At 43.4% G+C, this 13,445-nt stretch overlaps 1 protein-coding gene across 1 annotated transcript; it reads left to right on the top strand.

Annotated features, from left to right (window-relative positions):
* Window positions 1-856: 856 nt before the first annotated feature.
* On the top strand, window positions 857-12,842 carry CIDEA (cell death inducing DFFA like effector a). Its single transcript, XM_083622685.1, has 5 exons — window positions 857-1,006; window positions 6,157-6,313; window positions 8,551-8,697; window positions 9,872-10,056; window positions 12,259-12,842. Exons 1-5 carry the CDS (start codon window positions 963-965, stop codon window positions 12,383-12,385), a joined length of 660 nt encoding a protein of 219 aa, XP_083478811.1. The 5' UTR covers window positions 857-962; the 3' UTR covers window positions 12,386-12,842.
* Window positions 12,843-13,445: the final 603 nt, after the last annotated feature.

Raw genomic sequence — 13,445 nt, 5'->3', positions numbered from 1 at the left:
ACATAAGTTTTATTTACAGATAACCACACACAAACCCTGCTTGTCCTGGGAAATGGGTGCAAAAGTGGTGGAAGGGCACAGCCTTTAAAAGCTCCCACAATTGCCCTACGTGTGAGTAACACGTGACCAGGGCTGATGTTTCCTCATGTACATATTATCTTTGTATTTATGGGGCACCCAGAACTGCTAATATTTAGTGGAGCCAATCAGTTGTGATAGCATTAGGACAAAACAGGCAACATTCACGAGAACAGCATCCTGCTGGCAGGGGTGCCAACTTGAATAAAATATGGGGGAGGGGGCGCGGGGACAAGTAAGCCCTGCCCTGTATCAAAAGACATACTGTTTGAATGGCAATGCCCATCAACTTTTGGGTGGTCCAGACCCCTCAAATATTTTGCTGGGGGCAAAGGGTCAATGACCCTTAGGTGCTGGTTCCGATACCTGCTGATCTAGGCCTCGGCTGTTGACATCTGCCCCTAATCTTTCGCTAAAAGACGTCTCATATCTCTCTGGCTCCAATCCTATATTCACTAATCAAGAAGTGAATTTAGTGGGGCGTTCACTGTGTACCGCCTTATCGCGCAACCCTATGCACGTGTATTCAGAAGCAACTCCGCGGGAGTTGCAGGCTATCCGGGGCAGGGTGTGCTAAAGCCTCCTCCTCATTGTCGCACGTTACCACGGGGGTGAAGGGTGGAGGTTCTTGTCGCCCCCTGCACACACCCAGGCTACCCGCCCGCGCTTTGGCGCCTGAGCCTACTGCCGCGCCGGCCACGCGCACAGGCCCTTGCCTAAACTGCGTCCCTCCCGAAGGGGCGGTTTCGCTGCGCGCCTCCGCCCGTCGGGGGCGGGGCTGCAAAGAGCGACGCCTCCCTGGAGCCCCTGGGCTCATAAGAGGGCCGCGGCGGGAGGGGGCGCAGACGGCGTTGCTAGCTGGGAAGGAAGCCGAAGGTGCAAGGATGGCGGTGGTGTGCGCGCGCGATTTCGCCGCAGTTTTTTTCCGGTGAGTAATCGCCCAGGCGCCTGCTACCCAGGCACGTTTACTCGGGAGTAAGTCCCGTCCCGCGGCGACCTTCCTTGGGCGCTTGTTGCCCGATATGCACACATGCAGTTGCATCCATCTATCTATCTATCTATCTATCTATCTATCTATCTATCTATCTATCTATCTATCTATCATCTATCGCCTTTACGTTTTCGGGGAGCTGGGGTGTCAGCGCCTGCTTGCTTGCCCCCGTTGCTCGCTTGCTCGCTTTCCTCCCTGGGAATGGGCAGGATCGGTCTCCTGAACTCCTGACCCGAGCAGCACCCCTTGGTCTCCGGCTGCCATCTGGCTCCGCCACCTGCCACGTCCTCTTTGTCCGGCGCTCAAATCCGGACTAGGTGGCGCTCCTCTTTAAATCCAGGCGGGTTTTCTTTGTGTCTTGGAGGGCAGGGCGGGAGGGAGGTCGGCGTCGCAGGATCCGCAGCTCTCAGTGGGTCACACGCTGTTGTGTTTTCCTTGAAAGAAGAAGACTATCTTAATTGGTTGCTTGGAAGTAGCCGCGCCTTCCAAGATCGTCTAGCCACCGGTTGAATGGACTGGAGGCTTTCTAAAATAACTTGAAACCAAGGGGCGGGGGAGGGGGGTGGAGCTGTGTGACTCCAGTTTATGGGGTTTGTGGAAGCAGCTTCCGACCAAGTGGCCTTTACTCATAGAACGACGTGACTTGCTACACGGCAAGAAAAGACAGACGGGCCTCCCGGTCTGTGGTCTAAACTCAGGTCATACCTTTTGTTAGGCTCCCGTAGGTGGATGCCCTTCACCTTTTTCTCCCTCCCACGACTGGATGCTTGAAGCCGAGCATGCATGATGTTAGAGCCACAGTCCATCCTGTATTCCTGTTGGATGCATTTCCCACAGCTTCCATCTGATTTGAAGTCATAAACCGTGTTTAAGCAGAGATGTGTACATTTGAGACATCCTTTGAGCATGTGCAGATAACAGCCTCAGGAGAAGTGGGGAAACGAAGTCAGGGAAAGTGCATCAGGCGAAGACATCCCCGCCCCCTCTGTGGTGTTTATAGCAGCATTATACAATGGGGGTGGCAATGACCTTGTTGAGTTTTAAGCCACAGTCTAGCGCGCTTCTCTTTTATCTAGATAGGGTTCTTTGCCTTGAAATGTCTTTTGCCTCTGACTACTAGTACACTTGAAATAAACTACCTTTTGGATAAAGAAGCTTCACCCTCTGAAGTGCCTCTTGGAACCTGTTGAATGTTGCAGGTCAACTTCACATCCTCTTAAGTAACTTTCACAGCACACTAACTGCTCTCCTGCACCACATGCTAGTGTGCCCCACCACACAATTTGGGAGTTAACCAGCTAGTGCATTTCTACAGCATTGCTGGCTTGTTTCAGATGGTTTGTATATTGTCAGCGAAGCAGGTATCTCGTAAAGCAGCTGTTGGGGAAGCTTATTTGCTCATTGGGATAGATCCTTATCCAGAGCAGCCTCAGAGGTCAAATTTAACCATTTGCATGTCAGTTGCATGATGTCATTATGGTGCAACATGGTTCCTGCTTGTCAAAATCCCTTGCACACCTTTGCAAGTCTTCCCAAAGTCTTCTTTGCAAGTCTCTAAATCCAATGTTGGAGGTTTAAAAGAGGAGGCAAGTGCTTTAACACAGTGTTGTCTTAAAGTGGCAAAGCGCCCTTTGAAGGAGGCAGGGAGGTTGCATCAAAGAGCGCTTTTGCCAAGCACTTTAAGAGTGGATGCACTGCCTATGTCACTGGTGCCAACCCCAGGGGTCCGTGGGGGCTTTGACCCCCACAATAATATATTTGAGGGAGCCACACACCCCAAGTTAGTGGGCACCACCAGACCCTGCTCTGCCCCTGGCTTTTCCTCCTGGTCCATGAGAGAGGAGGAGGAGGAGCTGCTGTCAGCCATTGACCACTGCATCTGACTCTGCCCCGGCTCCTTCTCCAAAAACATGATACAACATTGCGCATTGTGCATGTGGCATCACATGCACACGCCTGCACGTAGTGTGTGTGACATTGCACATTGTCCGCGTTACATTGTGTAGGCCCCCCCCCCAGTCTTCACAAGATGATGCCAGTGACCTGTGCTGCTTTCTTTTTCATTTCCCAAAAGGAGAAAGAAAGACGTGTGTTGCAAGCAAAGTCAGCAGAAGTGATTTCTTCTGTGCGGTACCTTTGCTTGTAAAATGCAAGTTACAAGTTGGGTTGGGGTGCCATATGGGCTTTAATCTGTGGTGGTGACATCTGTTTAGCTTTTCTCCACGGAGAGCTCTTGCCACAGTTAATCCTTTAATGTGTTTGTAAAATTACTTTTTACTTAAGACCTGTCAGTGGGGAAAAGAGAGTCTTTCTGGAGAGAAATGTCACAGGAATCGGTTCCAAGAATAACTTAAATCTAGATACCACGTATAGCTTGAGCCACAGTGACTGACCCTTGTGCAAGCCTTGGATAAATAGCCAAGTTATTGGAGTTGTGCTCTATAAATGTGAAACTCTTCTGAACACAGAGCAGAAATATAACTGTCTCAAGGGAAAGGTCTGCCGAAGCAAAACTTATGACATGTCTGTTGGCAACTGCAGACTAACATGGATTCTTGGCAGAGTATTGTTTTATAGGACTGCAATCTTTGACCTGATTTAACCAAGTTGGGATTGTTCCTAAGAAAGCTTTATATGAGCAGGCTGCATATCCAACAACACAGTACTGTTGCTTAAGTGAGGGCATGGCTCTGACTTTTTTTTATATAAAAGCATTAGGCAACCTTAAAAATTGATCTGCTGTAACCAGATTACAGAATTAAATATAGGGCAATCATGGCATTAAGGAGACACTCCTAATGCTGTGCTGGGACAGTGGTTGAGTCACAAATAACCTAATTTAAAGGTTTGTGTCCTAACCTATCATTCACTATGGATCTTTCAATTGTAATTAACCTTGTTTCAGGTTGCCTAAGCAAAGTGCTTGGATATACGTATACAGTGAGATGAAGTAAGATCCTGCAAAAGTATCCATTGGCAATCAAGGTGACTGGCTAAATGCTTATAAATCTGAAGTGAGACTTCTATAGACAGCCTGTAGAAAGTCCTATGGCTGAACAGTATAAAGGACTAGCCACTGCCATCCTAATTGTCGGCTGCAGTGTTTTTGCTTTTTGCAGGGGGTCCTCTTGGATTGAGTGCAACTATGGAAGCACAGGTGATGTTCGTGGCTAGGAGTGCCTTTTACCAGCTTATGCTGTCAGCTCTGACCCTTTCTTTAGGAAGCATATTCTGTCTCAGTCACACATGTGCTGGTTAAAATCAAACTAGACTACAGTGGTACCTCGGGTTAAGTACTTAATTCATTCCGGAGGTCCGTTCTTAACCTGAAACTGTTCTTAACCTGAAGCACCACTTTAGCTATTGGGGCCTCCTGCTGCCACCGTGCCGCCGGAGCACGATTTCTGTTCTCATCCTGAAGCAAAGTTCTTAACCCGAGGTACTATTTCTGGGTTAGCGGAGTCTGTAACCTGAAGTGTATGTAACCCGAGGTACCACTGTATTTAACATATACTTTGTTGGGCAATCTTGAAAAATGGCTTGGAACTGGTACAGAATGTCAGGATGTCTGATGAGGGTTAGGTGTTTGGGCAAACCTGTATTGTACATATTAGCAGCCAATATGTTTCTGGGTCCAAGGAGTACTGGCCTAGACCTTCAAAGCCCTAAACCTTTGGGTCTAGGTGATTTGAAGGATTGCCTATGTGCATGCAAGCCTGGCCAGGCCTTAAAATTTATCTTGGGAAGGAAGGATGAAAGAAGTCTGCGAACTTGCCAAGGAACTGATAAGGTTCATTCCTGAGTCATCTGCAGTTTGACAGATCACTCTTCTTCTCAGGCAGAGAGGGAAAATGGTGAAAACAGGTTATTTATTGGGACAGAGTGATTTTTGCATATGTTATTAAAGTTGCAAAACAACGAAGCATGGGATGGAGCAATGGAGAAATTTCTGAAACAATGGGATATCAGCTACGCCCAAGGCATGATGGAGAACGTCAACAACCGGGAAAAGATAGACGTAACATTTTATAAGGACAGGAAGAAACACCAATATGAGTAATTGGTATTAGTAATTGTATTATAATTTGGTATTGCTATAATGAAGCAATTATTGGATTGTAATTGAAAATTAATAAAAAATATTACCAACAAAATTTATTTTGGAACCCAAGATAATTAAAATGGCAGACAGTAGACACAGAACCATCTCAGTGGTGGCCTCACACCTTTGATAATTCCTCCTGAGGAAATTGTGGACCGGATCCTCTATCTTTAACTGGGCTCTGAAAACATTTCCATTCTAATCAGGTTTTTTAATGTTGTGCTGAGTTTCTACTGTTTCCATTAATAACAAGCTAAAATTATCAGTAGTGTATTGTATTTTTAGCCACAGCTACTTAACCTTTGTAATTATAGTTTATGGAATTGTTTGGCCCAAGTGTTTTAGAGGTGGTCTGGTAGACATTGTCATATGTTTTTTGATAGTCAAGTGTGAATATAACATTCCTCAGTTAAGAGGATGGGTCCTCTTAGGCATCAATAACTGGAACAGGAAGCAGGAATTAATATGCTTATCATGAGATACATGCAAGAAGTGAATTTAGGCACTAACAGTCATTTATTTGCTCCTTACAGCAGATGGGCCCTATTATATATTCTAGCAAAGACTCCAGTTACTAGTCTGTCTTCTAAAGATGCTGTGCTAATATTGGAAACAGTAAATTAGACCATGTTTAGGGGCCCAGCTGGCAAACACACACTATTCTGATCAGCTGCAAAGATAGTCAGATGGGTTTTACTGGACGCTGTGGGGATGACACTGTATAGCTCATAGTTACATCTATAGATCAAAACAATCACTGTTGGGTCAAAATGCCCCTTCCCTCAAGTGCTTAATATCTCTTTTTCTAGCCTGGAAGAAGGTATATATTTAGCAATGCATGAATTGCTCTGCATCTAGGCTGCAGGCTGACATGAATTATACCCATGATGCTACTGTGTACTAGAAATGATTTCCTTGCTCTTAAAACTGAAACCATACAATGTACATAAAAAAATAACAAACCCCAAACTGCTTTCTGTTCTAGATCTCTGGTGTCAGTGGGAGCATCTCTAGGGTCAGTAACAAGACAGACCCTGTTTGCACCTCTTCCAGCTGCAGCTCGGCCCTTCCGTGTTTGTAACCATGACAGAAGCAGTCGGAGAGGAGTTGTTGCAAGCACCCTAGAGGAGCTTATTAGCAAGGTATGCCTCCTGTCAAAAGCACAAGCCTGATGATCATGCCAGGACCTCATTATCTCAGCCATGTGTTCAAAAATTCTTGCCCCACATACACACAGGTGATGTGTGTACACTACAGCCTCCATCAGCCCCAGCCAGGACATAAAAGGCAGCAGGTGGGTGAAGGCTACTGTGAAGTCCTGGATCTAGCAGGGATGTTAACTTCTTGGAGAAGTCTGGTCCTACCTGTTTGTCTTAGCTCCAGTCATAGTTGTATTAGATGCTCAAGATACCTTTTTCATTCCAATTAACTTAGCCAGTGATCCATAGCACTCTAGAGAAAAGTTCTCCACTGAACCTGAAGATACATCTCATCCAACAAAAATCCAAAACCTTATTGCATATCCCCAAGGCTCCTCCTCAGGTTATCTCAGTCCCTAAGTGTTAGGAGAAGCAGGACAGCAATCAGGTCCTTTATCCACAGTGAATTGGTCTGAAGGTCACTCAGTGAGCTTCATAGCTGACTGGGGAGTTTCACCCAGGTTTCCCAGGTCCATGTTCAGCATTCTGACCACAACACCATGCTGGCTGTCTCCGCACGTGATGTGGAGCTGCCCTGTTGTAGGCCCCCTTTGGGGTGAGGCCTCTGTAATGTAATTAATCACTGTGTTTCAAAGATGCCTATTTGTAGTTTACCACTGGACCATGAGCACTGGTTACACGTGCATGCCTTCCATGCAACAGTGACCAGCGGTTTGAACTCCCTGCCCTTATCTCAGGAGGCGATTTATATTGCCATGAGCACCAAGAAGAGAAATTTGTAAAAATTTGGCCAGCTTTTCTTGCGCAACTTAAGTTGGCAGTGCAGTATACTTGTATTAAACAACACTGTAATATCATGTCCTTAACCCATGTCCTCCTTTCCCTTTTTTGCTTTTTATGGATTCAAAAATTGTGATAAAGTTTATATGGAAAATACATCTCTTAACTGAACAAGTAGAGCAGAATTGTGGGAATTGTCCCCACAAACCACCATTAACCTGATTTGTAGAATGCAGAGGTGTAGAGTGGATTGCAGCTGTCCTACTTAGACTAGATTAGGAGGCTGGTGAGATGGCTTTGGGTTATGCCTGGAGCCAGTCACAGCACCAATTGCTACCTCATACAGTCAAACCTCGGTTGTCAAATGTAATCCATTCTGGAAGCCCATTTGGCTTCTGAAACGTTCGACAACTGAGGTTTGGCTTCCAATTGGTTGCAAGAGCTTCCTGCACTCAAGCAGAAGCTGCGCCGGACATTCGGCTTCCGAAAAACGTTCGAAAGCTGGAGCATTTACTTCTGGGTTTTTGGCATTTGGGATCCGAAACGTTAAAAAACGGGAGCGGTTCAGGAACTGAGGTTTGACTGTACCAGCACTGGAATGCTGCATGGATGGAAGACCATCTCAGAATCCTGTGTACAGTACTGTAGAAAGAGGATGGGAGTGGGAATGGATCGAAATGTACAGTAGTTAAGGTGATTTGGATAATAAAGGGCAACTTGCTTTGTAGCTGTAGGAATCTAGACTGCTTCCGCAAGTCACACTAATAATGCCCTCTCTTGGCAGCAGAATTTCTTTAAAATCTATTTTCGATTTGAGTTCTAATCTGCAGGGCTAAACTAGATGCATCATTGTCAATATTCACTTTTAAAGAATGTAAATAGCAGCCACAGGGAGGAATTTAACTCTCCACAACCACCAAATCTCTCAAAGTAATTTGTTTTGGAAAGAAGGCCTCCATTGTCACGGATGGGGGCTTTCCTCCAGATTGAAAATAGCAAGGTCTCATGCATGCATGCATGCACACACAAAGCCAGCACTGCTGCTTATATGTGTGTGCGTGTGTTTATTTTCTGTTGCATTCATATAAAGCCTAGCTTGGTCCTAAGCATTGACTTTCCAGTGATAAAAATAAGCACATTTTGGAGGAGGCTTGAACACCATGTGAACACAGGGCTTCATAAATTGGGGCTACACACACAGATCTGATTCTCTTCCATAATTTTCTCCATTCAAAAGTAGCTGGGCTCATGTTAGCTCAATCTATGACAGCTTAATCTATGTAGAATGGTGCATGCAAATAACTTAATCGTACAGTTTCTGAGTAATAGACATTCACGCCTTTGATGTGTCTTGCTTCAGTAGGGGGTAAGTAAAGTAGGATTGCCCTGAACCAATAAGGCATTTGGAACTACGTTTTGCTCTTCTGTCTGTATTTTAGACCTTAGATACCTTAATGATTACTGCTGGGCTGATAACACTAGTTCTGGAGGAAGATGGCACAGTGGTGGATACAGAAGACTTCTTCCAGTCCCTGGGAGACAACACACATTTCATGGTTCTAGAGAGAGGACAGAAATGGAAGCCAGTAAGTGTTGTTCTGAAAATAGTTTATTACAGAAAATAATAAACTTGATATGCCCTGTTTGCTTTGAGTTTAAACAAAACTTCTTCAGTCTTTCTAATTACAGGCCTAATTACACCCACCAAACCTTGGAGATCGGCCCACCAGGAAGTTTTGTGCAGACTACCCCTCTCTTTCCCATGCCTAATGTCGTATGTGACCTCAGGCATGGGAGACTCCAGGTCCCACGGGAGCAATGCAGATTCAGGCACCAGATTCTGAAAGTGCCAACTTGTTGACGCAAAGGAAGAATCGGGAACAAACTTCTACCTTTTAATTGCTAGCTTGAATTCAGTTCCTGGTATTGTGTCTGCTTAGTTACAAAAGACAGAATTGTTTCCATCTCCGTACTGATGTAAGCATTAATAGATAAGTCACGCCCGTGAAGCCTATTGTAATAAAACTAGGTATGCTTCTTTGGGAATACATCCTGTTGAACAAAGTAGAACTGAATGTGTGTTTACTTGGAAGTAAGCATCCAGAGCAGAGGGTGGCAGTTACAGGACAAAACAGTGTTTCTCCATGAGAGTAAATAGTCATGCCAATTAGCTGGTAGAGTTACGTTTTTTCTACATATATTGTTTATTCCCCCACCCCACCCCAAGAAGTAAAACCATAAATTTAATAACTGAACACATTACAGAGGTTAGGTAGCCGGAGGGTATAAAACACAGGACAAAGACAACACTATCTCCATGGATGACTAGTGAGATAGAGAATGATATCTCCTGAACCTTGTTCCTCTGATTTGCTAGTCCCCTGGTTCAGTATAAATCCTGAAACAATAAATGTTATATCTGACATTATATCACTTGTGTTAAATCTGGATACTGAGGTTATTCTCCAGTGTCTCTCTAAGCCTTTTAACTAGGTGGTGGTAAAAAAAATATTTCCCAAACTGTTCCCAAATTTTTCAAACAACCTTTACCATATTCCGGTAATTGTAAACTTCCAAGGGACTCAAGAGCTTGATTCAAAACCCATTTTGATGGTTAAACCATAGTTCAAAGGCTATTGATTAATTTCTGTTCTCAATAAGTTAATTAGTCTAAAAAAAAATCCTACAGGGCTCTTGGGTGTAGATAGGTGTTGTGAGCTGAAATATTTCACACACTTGTTTTTCTTTCCTCTGAATTAGGGGCCAAGACCCTGCTTTGCAGCAGTACAGCAGCCAAAGAAAATGGGGGTGGCAAATATCACCTTGGATTTGTACAAAGTGAACCCTAAGGACTTCATTGGCTGCCTAAATATCAAAGCTACCTTTTATGAAATCTATTCTGTGACGTATGATATCCAGTGCATGGGAGCAAAGGCTGTACTGAGGTAAGTGTGTGCCTCTAGTTCAGACTCAACCATGCATAGGTGAAATTACACCCAAAAGTCCACAGCTGAATAACTCCCTTATTAAGACCAACCCAAAAGTCTGACATGTGGCAAGCTTTCAAGCCCTCTGGAATCCTTCATTGGACAAAGTGTTAAACAAATCAGTGACTGTTAGGGTGAGGGAAAATCAACAAACGTTGGGGTCAGTGTTGTAGTAATGAGACCATCATGGATATTTGAGTGCAAGGTGGAGATTGCATGTGTGTGATTCCCTCCCAGGTGCCACTGTTTATCAAGCTACATACCTAGGATTCTGGGATAAAAAAGCAATGGCTGTTGTCCCCATTCATTGACAAAATAAAGCCTTCTTTCCCACATCTTAAACAAAGCACCTGGGTTCTAGGGGAGGCAGAGAGCACAAGTAAAGGCAAACATGGCAATGAGTTACATTACAAGAAGTTGTGTGGAGGGAGAGTTGTCCCAGTTTGCATCACTTTACACTTTGAACCGCATTTGCCACTTTAATGTCCATACACCTATTTTGGGATTTGATATTTGTCTGCCCCACCATGAATAGCTTGCTGGCAAAATTTGCCACCTAACTGCTCAGTCTCTACGTCTGTCCACTTATGAGCAAGATAAGAATCACTGGTCCAAGTGCAGATCCTTAAAGTTCCCAGTACAAATGTTGCACTGATAAAGACTTTAAAAAGGAAATGCTGAAAGTGACATTTCAAAGAGGAGCTGAAATGCCAGAGCTGCTGTTTCTGTAATGTCAGTCTTCTTAAAAATAAATTCAAATAGAGAAAAAAATTATTGATAACTCTGCTGTCTGTTCAGATATCTTAATGTGTTGTGCTATGGAGGCTAAGCAAGCTACACCTGATTCCCTAGATACATGGTGACCTGCTAAATAAAGGCATGAGCAAGTTGAATGTTCAAGGAACTGGCAAGCTTATGAAATGACCTGAAGGTTCTTGATGTCTCAGACTCTCTGAAACACTAGGTGGTGGTAGTGCCTAACATTTCTGAAACAAAAACTGGAGTGCAATGATAAGGAATTCCCTATAAAAATGTGGGAGTTACAAATGCAGAAGGACTCCTGCAAATATATCAAGCACTGACATGTTTCTAGAAGTTATTAAGGTGGTGATAGTGGGATAATATCCAGAAACAACAGCTTTCGGTCTGTTAAGGTAGGCTACTGGTCTGATTCAGTATATTTTAATGCTTGCTGTAGCATGAGGAACCAAGCGAATATATATTAGAATTAATTCTAGCAGTCCCCTGTAGGAAAGTATGAGCCTTTCTGACTTTCAGGTTAAACTTAATTGCAAAATAAATATACTTAGAATGGCAGCAAAAAACAAAAGGAACTTCAGCTGGGTATTTGAACATAGGAATTTCAGAACCTTTCACAATAGCATGAAAAGAAAGCAATATAATAAATTGGCATAGAAGTTTCATATAAAATGGCTAGAGCAGGCATAGGCAAACTCTGGCCCTCCAGATGTTTGGGACTACAATTCCCATCACCCTTGACCACTGGTCCTGTTAGCTAGGGATGATGGGAATTGTAGTCCCAAATTGCTAACAATCTTTAAAATACCTGGATAATTAAAGATTGTTACCAGCAGCTAAAATAACAATGTTGGTGTCAGGTGAGATTGGGCATTCCATAACTGGGATGCTCCAGTTGAAAAGTCTCTTTTTTGCTGACCACCTGATGGTGTAGGATATCAACAGATCTTGGAATGCGGGCAGGTTGACATGGGAGTCTGTTTTCTCCAGGTAGCTGGGCCCAAACCATTTACAGCTTTAAAAGTAAGCATCCAGCTCTTTGAATTGGACTTGGAAGTGAATGCTGCCAGATATTCTGCACTAATTGAAGCTCCTAAACCATCTTCAAAAGCATCTCCAAGTATAATGTCACTGCCATCAGCCATGCTCTGATAACCTTCCATTTGGCTAACTGGCTAGGCTATCCCTGTCCAGAAGTATTCTGTGCTACCAGTTGGTCTTCAAGCAACAAAGCTGGATCCAGGAGAATCCTTAAACTAAATTTGCTCTTTCAGGAAAAGTGCAACTTCAGAAAAAGTGCAGAGCATGTGCTGGTATATGGACAAAAGTGATGATGTGTTTTCTCCTTTTATGCATTTTTTTTTAACTTCTGTCTAAGCTTAATGTGTTTCTTTATTTAAGGAGGATACTTCGATATCTGTCACATATGGCACAAGTTACGGGACATGTCCTTCTTTACACTGGAACATATGTGCTACAGTTAATGGGTGACTATGAAGAAGATCGGCTTACAAATGGAAAGCGCTAACTAAAACCAGCATAAGAGCCTTTTATTGCTGGTTCTGCAGCTGATACTTTAGCATTTTTAACTTAAATATATTTATAACTTAACACACTAAATGGTTTAGCAGCACTCTAATGACCAAAAGTTTAACTAAAGTAGCTTTTTTCATGTACAGGTTTTTCATTAAGATAATGATGTCATAAGTGTAAAATATGATTGGAATCTTTTTAATGCAGTGGAAGGAGAAGTTTTTCATAGAAATTACTGTGCCATAAACTTCAAAAATGAAGAGTTGTGTGAATAGGAAGCAGGCATTTAGTGACTTATCAACTGAGATGTGTCTGTTAATTAGCATATGAACAGCCATGTAGCAAATTCTGATTGGAGGTGGTGACTGTTTGTAGAAGTTTAATACTAATCTTGCCTACCACTTAAAACTGTTTTTCTTATAAATAAATTTCCAAGCTTCAGTATTTCAAAACTACATTGTTGTGCCGTTTCTCAATATAATCTGCCACTGCCACTGCCGCAACTAAACATGTCTCTCCTGTATCGGTGTCTTGCAGCCACAACAGGTGCTGTAACCTTCCAATAGTTTTGACTTCACCCCCAAAGGCTCACTCCTCCATTGTCTTCTGAGACAGACTGATGTCAACACAACACACTCACTAAAATCTGAAGCTTTCAGAAATTTCCACACAACCTTACGTTAATAGTTCAAGTGCTTCTCTTGTCACCATCATTGTTGGCAAATTTAAAGACTGATCTGCTTTTAACATGTTAAGCATTGTTTGGGATTTAGTTCAATACTGAGATTTTAATTACTACTACTTTCTGCTTTGAACTGCTTTTCCAGATATGAAGTCAAATCTGTATACGGGGAATGAGGAATTTTACAGCTGGAAGAAAGCACCAGATGCCTTCTTCCTCTATTCAATCAAACAGGGGAAATAAAGAGCATCAAAATAAAACAGTGGTTTAGGGAGGCATTGACTTTAGCGGAGGTCAGCTGCTATTATTCTTGCTGCATCCCCATCTTGGACCTCTCTCACACCTTGCACCAAGGAAAAATATGATGATTGCT

The sequence above is a fragment of the Podarcis filfolensis genome (assembly GCF_964270895.1).
Source record: "Podarcis filfolensis genome assembly, chromosome: 7".
Taxonomy (NCBI): domain Eukaryota; kingdom Metazoa; phylum Chordata; class Lepidosauria; order Squamata; family Lacertidae; genus Podarcis; species Podarcis filfolensis.
Note: the sequence above shows the minus strand (reverse complement) of the source record. Positions and strands in the feature narration are given on the sequence as shown.

Bases quoted from the DNA above. Each gene is read 5' to 3' on its own strand.
- CIDEA (XM_083622685.1), top strand. From the start codon at position 963: ATGGCGGTGGTGTGCGCGCGCGATTTCGCCGCAGTTTTTTTCCG. The intron at 8,698-9,871 runs GTAAGTGTTGTT...CCTCTGAATTAG, and splicing joins GAGGACAGAAATGGAAGCCA to GGGCCAAGACCCTGCTTTGC. The intron at 10,057-12,258 runs GTAAGTGTGTGC...TCTTTATTTAAG, and splicing joins GGAGCAAAGGCTGTACTGAG to GAGGATACTTCGATATCTGT.